The sequence below is a fragment of the Siphateles boraxobius genome, unplaced genomic scaffold (assembly GCF_051911475.1).
Source record: "Siphateles boraxobius isolate OS27281-9 unplaced genomic scaffold, OSU_SipBor_1 39, whole genome shotgun sequence".
NCBI classification, from domain to species: Eukaryota; Metazoa; Chordata; class Actinopteri; order Cypriniformes; family Leuciscidae; genus Siphateles; species Siphateles boraxobius.
Window position 1 is genome coordinate 3,497,430 of NW_027509019.1, and position 13,398 is coordinate 3,510,827.

General features: G+C 42.6%; 2 protein-coding genes across 3 annotated transcripts in view; both read left to right on the forward strand.

Annotated features, from left to right (window-relative positions):
* Positions 1 to 663: 663 nt before the first annotated feature.
* On the forward strand, positions 664 to 3,709 carry cbln20 (cerebellin 20). The gene is made up of 4 exons (XM_077197391.1): positions 664 to 733; positions 853 to 954; positions 1,068 to 1,208; positions 1,712 to 3,709. Exons 1-4 carry the CDS (start codon positions 727 to 729, stop codon positions 2,137 to 2,139), a joined length of 678 nt encoding a protein of 225 aa, XP_077053506.1. The 5' UTR covers positions 664 to 726; the 3' UTR covers positions 2,140 to 3,709.
* Positions 3,710 to 11,991: 8,282 nt separating this feature from the next.
* Positions 11,992 to 13,398, forward strand: part of cbln18 (cerebellin 18) — a 34,095-nt gene continuing 32,688 nt past the window's right edge. Inside the window, exon 1 of one of the 2 annotated variants that reach the window (XM_077197392.1) lies at positions 11,992 to 12,129. The gene's annotated coding sequence lies outside the window, so the exon portion shown is untranslated. The remainder of the gene's footprint in view (positions 12,130 to 13,398) is intronic. The other variant, XM_077197393.1, reaches the window with a different exon arrangement.

Sequence of the window (13,398 nt, forward strand, 5' to 3'; positions counted from 1 at the left end):
GAGTACTTGTGGTTACAGAGACTCGCTGCCATTAATGGCGATGATATCAGACCGGTGTCAGTTTCATCTTTATTTGAAAGCAAATCAGACCATTTTTCGGATTCAGAATGCTGCTGTAAATTTAAATTATTACAGGTCTTACTCCATGTCCTGATCAACAATGCCCTCGATTATATGTAATTTTGAGGAAGTGTCTAACATGAATTTTCTTTCAACGTGCCTGTTACATTTGTTATCCAGGTGCCTTCGTAAAATATAATTTGACTGTCACCTTAGACGAGAAGTCAAAATCCATTATTTCACACTGCCAGTGTTCATTTAGACATGCTGTTGTTGTTGTTACAATTCAACAAACAGTATACTGTTAGGCATACTCATCTCCAAGATGAAGAATGATAAATTTGTATAAGTGATACCGCAGAGAAAACAGCCATGGGAATAACATAATGTGCTTCAGCTGTAAAACGATCTTTGTCCCATATTCAGCACTGTATTGCATGGGAAACACACAAACACAAACACACACACACACACACACACACACACACACACACACACACACACACACACACACACACACACACACACACACACACACACACACACACACAAAAAGCCCTGCCCCATTCCTATTGAAAGACCAGAGGTGTAGCCTTTATAACCAGGATTACTCAAGTTGATGTCAACATCTTCCTCTGAGACTACAGTCAAGAGACATCAGCAGAAATGAAGGGTGAGACTGACTATAAATTCAATTAAATTCAACTTTTAGTCTTTCACCTGTTTATACAATGGCATATAATTATGTACAGGATTGCCTGGATGTATGTAACTTTCTTTTACTTGTTTTAGCCATTGTAATCTTAAGCTTCTTGGGATGTGCTCTTGCACAAGACAGAATGTTTTCATGGAATGGTCCGGGAGAACCCAGTGAAGTTGAACCCAATGAGAATGGTGACTTTAAAAAAAATCATACACATAGATAAGGTCACATAAAAACCTTAAACAACAATTCAGACACTAGGGAAGTGAGATATGATGATGCTTGTTTCTTTGGCTCTCTGAAGTGTGTCCGACTGATGTGGCGTCCTGTGGATGCTGCCTGATGAAGAATCAGATGTGGAAGATGGAGACGTTTTTCAACATGAGCTTAAATGAGCTACAAAAAGGCCTGGAGAGAGCTAATGCAGTCTTAAACAATATTCGGGGTGAGCCATTTGTAGCGTTCTTGTTTGCCTATACTTAGTATTTCAACTTCCTTGAATTTAGCCTGCACTTAATTCAAAGTCCTTATACCTTTTAACAAAATTGAAGTCACATGCATTGAAAATCACATGCTAACATTTATTATTTAGAAGGTTCTTAATGTAGCTTAATGTAGGAATCGTAATTTTACATGCTGGATTGCAATTATTCTTATTTCTTCAATCTATTTGCATATTGAATTGTGATTTTGTAATATCTATTCAATAATCTATAATTGCTTTTATGGAGCCAAGTGGATGTGTTAATTCTCTTAAACAGTCAACAGAAAACATGGCACATGTTGAGTGAATGTACATTTAATTACCTCAAAAGCAAACCTGCGTAAAAGCTTAACACTGTTCTACTCTCCTCTTAGCACTGCGCTATTCTTCAGAAAGTGTCATAATGATACATTGTCTAAGTTTGAAATGTCCGAATCACTTCCCCTTTTCTTATGTTTGGACAGCCAGTCGGAGTGCTTTCTCTGTGGCTCTTACTGATACACGCCTGTGTGTCGGCCCGAATCGCGAGGACTCTGTGGTGAAGTATGGCAGTGTATTTATTAACTTGGGGGATGGCTACAGCACCAACACTGGTGTTTTTGTAGCTCCACGTTCTGGTGTCTACAGCCTGGCACTAACTGTTTACAGCGATGCTGGCGCTGCCGGAGCCACACTTGCTGCTTGTGCTCGACTCCGGCTGAACGGACGCACACTCGCATCCCCGAGTGAGAGGAACAATCAGGACCAGGAGGACAGTGTTAGCGCTGTGCTAGCAGTGCAGCTGAATGCAGGAGACCGGGTGGATGTGGCTCTTCCAGCCGGCTGCTCTCTGTGCGACGATAACAACCACTACAACACTTTCACCGGGTTCCTGCTCTATGCAACTGATTAATATACTCTATTGCTCTTCTCAAATTTATACTGTATTTTACTTTTTTAATATATAAAATACAGTACTAAGTGTGCAACAATGAAATGACTTCCTTTATCTGGTTGTATGCTCTTTTTGATTTCAACAGTGCAAGAGTGGTATATATTGTGATTTCCGCTGTCCTCTTAACAAGTGTAATGTGTCTCTTTCTCTGTGACACACTGTATGTTTTAATTTACTTAAGACGTCCTTCGCGCTATGAAAGAGTTAACAAGCAGGGTAATAGATTCAAATTGTTTTAATGCAAAGAACATATTCAAAAATACTACTTTGGTGTTGAAATAAACATTATGGTTCTCCAAAAGCAACACACATCGATTCAGGTCACATTGAAACATCGTAGCATTTGCATTTACAGGCTTTATGGTATAGTTATAATTAGAATATAATCTTTAGTAATACCGATTTCGGCTTTATTGCATATTTATTGAATTGTTAATTGTTAGATCATTTTGTTAAAAGTGTAATTTACATAACGCAATTTTTTTTAAATGGATTAATTATGATGACTATATTATTATTGCTGTCTGTTTACATAGTATTATTACAGTGTTTTTTATTTTATTTTCAATTGCTAACAAGCATTGTTCAATACTGAAGCCACATGTTCAAACTCTCACACATTCAGTGAAACAGAAGTCCAAACTGTGGATCGTTTTTCGTTGCTTTCGCACAAAATTGATTCAATGACCACATTTCCCAAAATCCATGAACACTTTTGTCATTCATATTTCACCATCTGCAAAACTATATATTTGCAGCACATTTTTCCAATGCTCAAACACTGCTTTCAAAACTGATAAAAGCACATTCCAATCAGAATGATGGCAAACTCTTATATTTCTGCAGGATTTATATTGAAATATAAAATATTAGCAGAACATTTACAATGAAATTAAATAATAATCATTACAAACAACTAATTGCAATTTCAGCTGAAAGCTTTTAAGCTTTTTTTTTTTTTTACTTTTTTTATTTTATTCAGTCAGAATGATTTAGTTTGGAAACATGGATCAATGAAGACACATGAGGAAAGAAGAGAGAGGGAGGACAAGAACCGTCGCAGTACTGGACATCCATCCTGCGGCGTAACGAGCCAACACCGGCCCTTATGCAGGATCATCGAGGCGGGGCCCCTACAGCACGTGATGCCCACGAGTAGACTAGCATGAACAGGATAGGATCATAGAGACATAGCATATAAGAGATGACTGACAAAATCAGGAGTAGCCTACCAAAACACATGAAAAAGCACTGCTGGTGACACATTGTTACTCCAGGCTATGACTACACACACACAGGCCTAGCTCCAAATACATAAAGAAAGATGCTCACGTACATTATAGCTGCATTTTCCGGGCTTTTCTCTGTGAGAATATGCATGTTCACTTACAGACCCGGGGATTCCCCAGTCCCAATTCCAAACTAATCACACCAAAATCCATCATTGTTCATTTCACACATGTATTCAATGATCAGTAAAATATGTTGTTGTCATTATTTGTTCAAATAAATTTGTGATAAAGTAAAATGCGATCAGACCAAAAATAGTAAAATGCGATAGGGGCTGTCAATCAATATCTTCCAGTCACGCGGGCCCCCGATTGGTCCGGGGCCATAAGCAACTGCGTACCCTGCTAACCGATAGTTACGCCTGTGCATTCATCCCTCCATTCATCCATTCATCCATCCATTCATCTATTTCATACTTTTTCCAAAGTACTTGTCCTATGTAGGTTTGTGGGGAAGTGGCTGGAGTCATTCCCAGCGTCTCGGTCGTAGGCAGGAAAACACCCTGGACAGATCATGAGACAACACACACACACACACACACACACACACACACACACACACACACACACACACACACACACACACACACACACACACACACACACACATAATGATTTTTATACTGTACAAACTGTATATTCTATTCCCTTACACTAACCCTACCCCTAAACCTACCCATCACAGAAAACTTTCTGCATTTTTACATTTTCAAAAAACATCACTTAGTATGATTTATAAGCTGTTTTCCTCATGGGGACCAAAAAATGCCCCCACACGAACAAGGATTTCAGATATTGCCATCCTTATGGGGACATTTTGTCCCCATAATGTAGGGTTTACCAGGCCACACATACACACACACACCATTATACTACTAGACATGTCTCTGATGTTTGTTTGTTTGTTTTGTTGGGGGTGGGTTGTTGTTGTTTTGTAATTATTATTCCTTTAGGATTTTGTTGGTGTTTCAACTTTTAATTTTTTGCTTGTAAATTACTATGTAAAGATAAAGAGAAAAAAAACCGAATTGCTGCATTTCTCATTCATTCGTTATGTTGTAATACCCAGAATCAATGTAAACGCCACTGACCTGAATTAATTACCAGCCAACCCCAACATTTACGGTTTTAATTGGTGCTAATGGTTATCATGCTACCTCCCAGTTTGTACCAGTACAAACACAGATAAAACACTTGCACATACCTTTCTCTTGCAGCACGTCGAGCCGAAGAACAGGGTCAGGTCCAATCGATCGCTTCACGCAACAGGCACAGCCCATTTAAATACCCTCTTCCTGATCTGGCCCTCCACACACTCCGTTGTTTAGCCACAGAGAACATTGCTTGCGATGTGGAGACAGAAAACTAATATTTTCCCCTTTACATTACAGTAACAACCCTATTAGTTTACAGTATCTTCAAATGCATTTGTTTTGTCTGTTACTGATGATCCTTTAGTGGTCAAATACACTGAAAATACAATGTTTTGAAATTAAAATATTTACCCCACCCTTGCATTTCTGTTTATAGTGAACATATATACTGCACATGCACACATACTGTACATACAGTGTATTTGTGCACATACATGTGTGATAAACTGCTGTAACTCCACTACACACTGCACACTGAACAAGCAAAAGACACAAGATAACAGTTTTTTATCTTTTTCACACATGTATGTAGTTTGGCGTGTATGTGGCTGATCATTTGATGATTGTGTGTAGAGTTAATATGCGAAAACACCATTTTTAGAAGAGTTGAAATAGTTTTGCATGTGTTTGCTTTTGCAAGAGATGTCTGATGTTTTGCATGTTGTGTTTATGTTTTGTGGTTTTCTGTGTAGAGTTTTGAGAAATGGAGCCATATTTTCAGAAATTGTGTGTAAAGCAGTAAAAGAAACACGTTATACCCCCTCTCACGGTTGTTTTCTCCTCCTGTGTCGATATTTCATTCGGTAATGTTTGGCAGTTTTGATCTTATATGCAGTTTGATGTTTGATTATCGTATTATTTTACATTTGTGTAAGCAATCTTTTTTTCTTTTTTTCTTTTTTAGTGTATAAGACAAATGTCTCAGGTTACTATTGTAACCATAGTTCCCTGAGAACAGGGAACGAGACGATGCGTCCATCGACGCCATGGGAACGCCCCCAGCGTGACTGCGTCTGAAGCATCTATGTCAACTAGTCCAATGGAAAGAATGAGCGTCACGGGCGGGTGACGTCATGACCAGGATATGATAAAAGCACATCCGGTGCAAACCGGCATTAGCTTCGAAAATTGCCGAAGCAAGCCGATCACAGGGATGCAGGAAGTATGGCAGGGTGACGCATCGTCTCGTTCCCTGTTCTCAGGGAACTATGGTTACAATAGTAACCTGAGAAGTTCCCTTACGAAGGGAACTCAACGATGCGTCCATCGACGCCATGGGAACGAGAATACCCAAAGCGCCAGACTTTCAAATGCCTGAGTGTCAGCCTGTTGTCACACTGCACCAAGCACCTGGGATCCTGGGGCAGCATCCAGGTCCAAGCTGTAAAACCTCATGAATGTGAGCGGTGAGGACCAGCCCGCCGCATCACAAACGTCTTGGAGAGAACTCCAGATAATACGCTTAGAAGCCATACTCCTAGTGGAATGAGCCCTGACCACCAAATGGTTGGCCAGAAGACTCACAAGCAAGAAGAATAGTCTCGACTATCTATATGCTCAATAGGTTGGATTTTCTCGACAGAGAAGTCCGATGAACATAAGTGTCCAGTGCTCGCACTGGCACAAGAGGTTCAGCTTTTCCTGGTCCGAAAAATGGGGGAGGACAGAAACCTGCAGCACAATAGGCCTCGGAATAATGGTAGGCACCTTTGGAACATATCCATGTTTCGGGTAAGATTGCCTTGGCCATCCCGGTGCACTCAAGGCAGGTGGGGACCGAAAGGGCCTGAAGGTCTGACTCTTATAGGGACGAAATAGCTAGCAGAAAATAGTCTTAAAAGAAAGGAACTTCTCTGAGACCAAATCTAAGGGCTCGAAGGGAGCCCCAGATAGGCCTTCTAGAACTATTGCAAGGTCCCAAGCCAGCACCTTAGTGCAAGTTGCATGCCTCAGCCTCAAAGTGCCACGAAGGAAACGAGTGATCAGGGGGTCTCGACCCAAAAATGTACTACCCACCAGGGCGTGGAAAGCCGCAATGGCCGCCACACATATTATACCTAAAGCGTGGAAGGACATAGACCTGATACAAAGCGTTCTTGCAGAAACTCGAATACTGTGTTTACTGAACAGTTAACCGGATCCCACTGACGCTGGTAACACCAAGAAGTGAAAAACTCTCGAAATAGTGAATATAGTTTCCTCGTAGCGGGAGCTCTGGAGCTTAGAATGGTCTAAACAACCTCGGTTGAGAGACCACTCTCTATGAGTTGGGCCCCCTCAGAGGCCAAACCCACAGTTCCCAAATCCCCTGCCGGGGGTGCAATATTGCATCCCCTGCCTGAGACAGAAGGTCTCTCCTGATCGGGACCTCCAAGGGAGGTCCGTCGAGGAGAAAAATTAGGTCCGCAAACCAAATTCAGCTCGGCCAGGGTGGTGCTACTAAATAGGCTTATTCCATCCTGGCGGATTCACTCCAGAACTCCTGGGAGCAGAGCAACGGAGGGAAATGCGTACAGACGTAGCCTCGGCCACGTCTGCACCATAGCATCCAGCCCCGAGGGGACTGGTTGAGTGAGGGATAACCAGAGTGGACAGTGCGTCGTATGCTGAGACGAGAACAAATCCACTTCTGCCTGGCCGTAAAACTCCCATATTTGCTCCACCGCCTCGGGGTGGAGTCCCCTGGCCTCAGCCCCTGCCTCGACAGGGTGTCTGCTCCAATATTCTGGCCCCCCCCGGAATATACACTGCCCTCAGACAGCGTAATTTCTTGAGGGACCAAAATAAGAGGCCACCAACGTGTTGTCTGTGGGTCAAGAACCAGAGTTTCCTCCATATAACCAAGGCGCGGGGATACTGCCGCGTGATCTTGATCGTAAGGAGTGGGTTTCCCCTCAGGGAGAACCCTCTGGTCCTGAGCCACCTCTGTAAAGGTCTCACGTACAGCAGGTCAAAGGGTATCACATTGGACGCTGCTGCCCTGAGGCCTAACAGTCACTGTTCCAGAACAACACATGATGGCCCCTCAGGTCTGGGAGGAGATGTCTCAACGCATTGAAGACGACCATCATCTCTAGGCAATTCATGTGCCAAGAGAGATGATGACTCCTCCACAAACCCTGAGCTGAGCGGCCTTCCAATACCGCTCCCCAGCCGGTGAGGGAAGCATCTGTCGAGATCACAACTCGATGGCAAAGAGCTCCCAACACCGGACCCTGGGTTAAGAACCAGTGTTTCCTCCATATAACCAAGGTGCGGAGACACCGCCGCGTGATCTTGATCATACGAAGTGGGTTTCCCCTCGGGGAGAACCCTCTGGTCCTGAGCCACCACTGTAAAGGTCTCATGTACAGCAGGCCAAAAGTTATCCAGTTGAACGCTGCTGTCACAAGACCCAACAGCCTCTCTAACTGTTTTACAGTGCGTGACTGGCCTAGCCTCAGCTCTTTTGTGGCTGTTAGGATAGCAGCTACACGAACGGGCGACAGAGTGGCCCGCATCGTCACTGAATCCCATACCACACCAAGGAAAGTGGTTCTCTGTACTGGAGAAAGCACACTCTTCTTGGCATTGAGCCTCAACCCCAACATCTGCATAGGAGCGAGAACGACACCTCGGTGCCGAACCGCTAACTGTTCTGATTCCGCTAGAATCAGCCAGTCATCTATGCAATTCAGAATGCATATGCACTGCAGCCTGGCGGGGCCAGAGCTGCGTCTACACGCTTCGTGAATGTGCGGGGTGATAGAGCTAGACCGAAAGGAAGTGCCTGATACTGGTGTTCTTTGCCCCAAAGAAAACCTCAGGAACCTCCTGTGCTGAGGGAGGATGGAGATATGGAAGTATGCGTCTTTTAGATCTATCGTGACAAACCAGTCCTCGGATCTGATTTGAGTCACGATCTGTTTGAGTGTCAGCATTTTGGACTTGAGTTCCAGCACCAAACACTCCAACAGACGAAGATCTAGTATGTGACGCAGCTCTCCATCCTTTTTTGGAACAATGAGATAACGACTGTAAAGACCCGACGCAATGTCGGGTGAGTACACCTGCTCTATAGCTTTCTTTGCTAACAGGGCCTTTACCTCTTGCTCCATTACCAGAGCCTGCTCGGAATGCACTAACGTGAGCAACACCCCGTTGTAGCCTGGAGGACGAGAACCAAATCTGCCTCTTACTACTAACTGCAGGACCCATAGAGATATATTTGGCAGTAGCTTCCGCGCTGCCAGAAAATCTACCAAGGGAACCAGCCCCTCGAGGCTGGCCTCTGGTGTAATAAAGACAGCCAGTTCGGGGACCTGAAGCATACTGGCAGGAACCACCCGAACTGACTGTTTTCGAACCCCCCTCAGAGGGCGCATTCCGACGCAATGTCGAGTTGACGCTGCGCCAGAAGCTCGCTGGAGACCGCTGCGCCCCGAAGCACCAAGGGTGGCGGGGTTGGCAGAACGGTCCCCTGAGGGCACCGAGATGGAAAGGGCACCGTATAATGAGGTGTACACCATTCCACCCCGGTTGGGGCTGCCCTCACCGGTCTGACGCCGGTGGCGCCAGACCTTTTCTTTTGAGCCACAGCCTTCTCAGCGTGAAGAACGGTCCTCGGATCCGGCTTCTGCTTTGAAGGCTTTGGCTGCTGTGTTGTGTATGAGAAACTAGACGGCTGGAGCTGCTCACGCCCAGCAGCCCCAGGGGGTTGGACATAGCGAGGGAGAGATTATCTTGTATCTTTCTCTATGATTCCCATCAAATTGAGCCAGAGGTGTCTCTCAGTGACCACAAGGGCTGCCATCCCTGAGAGATAAATCTGTGGCCCGACGGAGTTCTCAAACCCCATCGGGCCAAACTCCCTCACTTCTGTCCAAATACCGCAGCAGGTCAGCCTGATATGCTTGTAGCACTGCTATGGTGTGCAAGCAGGCCCATGCTAGACCCACTGCCATATATGCTTTTCCCACTAGATTAAAAAATAGTTTTCTTTAATGGTTTAGTGAGAGAAGCCGACGCCTTCAGGTACGATACTGAACCGGGAGACAGATAGCTCGCAAGCGTCTGTTCTACCCGGGGTATTGCCCCATAGCCATACCCTCTTAACCCCCAAATATCTGAATATACATGAATGTGGGGGCTAAAAGACAAGAGGAGTAAGGCTTTTCCATGATCTAGACAGCTCGCTGTGCAGATCGGGAAAAATGGAAGGCCCCGTGATGGAGGTGGAAAAATAGAGGGAAGGAAACTCGTTTAATCTATTTTATTTTTAGGACGAGTGCCCCCTTATTTCTGCTGGCCATAAATATTTAATTTATCTACAGCCTTAGTAAACACTTCCACCAGCTTATTATTTTTTATATATATTTTTTATATATATTCACTTTATTTTATATATAATATATAAACTATCATATATATATATATATAGGCTATATATATTTCTCATACGCTGGGGAAAGAGATGGCAAATTCACTTCCCCCATGATTGTGTCACTTTCAGTGCCCAGCACATCTACCTCCTCGGAGGTAGAGCACTGAAGCATTGATTTCTCTCTCTCCCCGGGCGGAAGAGACCGCAGCGCGGGCTTCCGAGACCGGCGAGAGAGCACTGGATCCCTCGTGGAAAGGGAGGAGATAAGATCCGCGGACCCGTCTCCAACCCCGTAAAGAGATCCTATCCGCGATCCACAGGAATGCATTCTCCGCGCTGCCTCGGCAGACGCGGGACCTGTCACCCTGAGAATTGCGAGCCCGGCCACTTTCCTCGAAAAGTGACAGGCGGGAGCGGAGCATGCGAAGCGAAAGCTTCTCACAATGTTGGCAATCAGCCCCCTCGGAGGCTGATACCGCATGCTCTACTCCCAAACCCATCACACAAAGCTCGTGTGTGTCCCTACTCGTTAAATAGCGCGAGCAGGGAGAACACAGAGTTTGTGCAATTGTTTAGTTTCCATAAATATATATATCAGACAGACAACAGTAAATATAACAGACAGTTTGACACAGATCGCTTGCTGAGGCAACAGAAGCTAATGCCGGTTTGCACCGGATGTGCTTTTATCATATCCTGGTCATGACGTCACCCGCCCGTGACGCTCATTCTTTCCATTGGACTAGTTGACATAGATGCTTCAGACGCAGTCACGCTGGGGGCGTTCCCATGGCGTCGATGGACGCATCGTTGAGTTCCCTTCGTAAGGGAACAAGTAATGAATAGGTTACTCAATCAAAAGACTAAACACAACTACAAGCCAAGTATATACTTAGAATACTTTATTATTTATTAAGTACATCTTAATCAAAAGATAGATACAAGTATATGGCCAAATATACTTTTCTGTCAGTATATGTCAAGTATACTAAACTGCATTTTTAAGTAGGTTTCTAAGAAGAACATAAAACATAGACTAAAATATACTTTTTTTTATTTTTAGTTTAAAAGAAGTAGCCTATACTAATAGAACACTTCTTTTTCGTAACGGTCACTTCTTGGCCTTGCAAGGGATTGAGACTGATACCATTTGGGTTTTTTTGTTGACAAAACTTGGACACTACACCTTTACTGTATATGCTTTGCACATGCAAAACATCTGCATGAGCACATCACTGTCTGTATTGATTGCATTATTTGTAAAACTACAATGTGGGAAACGTATCTTAGATGTGATCCGTGGGAACAGAGCAAGGCCGGTGGAATGAAGCCTAGCGAGCGACACCCAAGCGACTGACCTGTTTCAAGTCTACTGGGACTACAGGTGCAAATTAGCACAAGTGACACAAAAATGCATCTCTCCTTTCTAAGGTTAATGTATATTTTGCATTGTCCCTGTCCAAAAATAAATAAATGAAAAAAAAGAAACAAACAAAAGTCCATGGAGGATCTCCGGAAGGATAATTTCATTAGTTTCATTTTACACTTCAATGGCCCTCCCATGCTTTAAAATAAGTGATTATTTGCCAGTATATCACTTTAATCTTAAATAACAATCACAGTAAATGTGTACTCAAGATTTGGGATGATATTAAAATACAGCCACATGAGACAACACTGTAAACAATGATCTTAGATTCACATCTTTCTCTAGTCTACACCCTGTTCTGAGAATCAGGAAACCAAATCCTGCATCCACCTCTATAATTGGACTTCAGATTTTGCCACATTTTTCATTTGTCGCTAAAATGACTGGTGAACAATCACGCAGAAGCTGGAATGATATTATCTGCGGTCCATGAGGAGTTGAAAGAGACCAGAGTATCCTGGTAAGAAATATATTGTGGGTATCAGTTACAAAATATCCTTTTCATGTATTCATGTTCAAGTGGAACAGATGAAAGGCATTGGAATATGGTGTCCCATATTCTTTCTTTACTTTTTTAGTCTTATCAGATGCTGTAGAGGGTGAGGAACTCTGAGCAACTCCACCCACTGCATAAAGCTTCAAAGAACAGTCCACTTACAACTCTGGCCTGTGACTGACTCCATTCTTCTGAACATCATCTGTTTCTTCATAGCAGTAAGTATTAAAATAAATTATATTTAAAAACATAAGTAAGCAGAATACTCATTTGTATGTTGTTGTTGGTTTCTACATACAACTTTTGAAAAACACAATATTGAGGCAGTTGTAGGCTCACTTATCTAGCTTCTACCCTTTGACACATTAGTAGTAGTTTTATATCAATAATTTAAAAACGTCTGGTTTATGTTTGGGTGTATTTATCCTGCGTTTGGTTATCATGTTTATTCTTAGCTGGCACTGTAGTTTTTCTATGTCGTATTTTAGCTTCTGTCTATTTGATTCCATTGATTCCTCAGGGCAAAAAGACATCTCCCTGTTACTTAATTTCTACACTGACTTACTTATATGTTTATACTGTATATTAGGGCTCACACGTTTATTATATAATTATAATTAATTAAAATATATAAACTGAAAATAATATGAGTGCTTTTAGTGATAATACTTCTATTTTGCATTTTTAATTTAATGCAAATTATACTGTCAGCATAAGAATTTATGAAAAACTTAATTGAAAAATTCTCCATTTCCTGTTAGCTTTACAGTTTTTTCAAATTGCTTACGCACTAAAAGTGGAACTTGAGGCTCACTCAGTGAAAACCATTCACTCATGTACCGAATCTTCAGACCAAGTCTGCAAAACTGCAAGCACATTATACGCTTTACACTCAGTTTGCAATTGAAAAACCAACTTTTTGCGAAACTCTAAACACAGTTCTACATGCCACACCCATTTACTCTGTTCTGCTGTCCTGTATTTTTGATCATCATTAAACCTTTGTGTTGAAAAGTTACCTTCATCTTGTTCTGTCTTCCTGCAACCACCCGTGACAGTTGTTGCCCAGAGAGGAAAACAATATGTGGTGTCGGAGGAAAAGATGCATGAGAGACATGATATGCCGTATTTTCCCAGGGTTTAATAAAATGACTTAAACGTAGGGTTGGGTATCGGTTGGGTTTTATCCAATACCAGTACCTACTCTGTATTTTTTAAACGGTTCCGGTGCTTAAACGGTTCTTGAAACGGTACTTAAGAAAACGAAACCACACACTTTGTCTATTTACAGGGTCAAACTGGATAAAATATTAACTTAAATCTTTAAACAATATAAATACAAGTAACATATGGCAATAATAAATAAACCAAATAAAAATAAAAATTCACATTTACATAATATCAAATAAAACAATATTGTATCAAACAATGTAATAATACTGGAGATTAATAGAGATTACTACCAGGGTAATATAATCTCGACACGG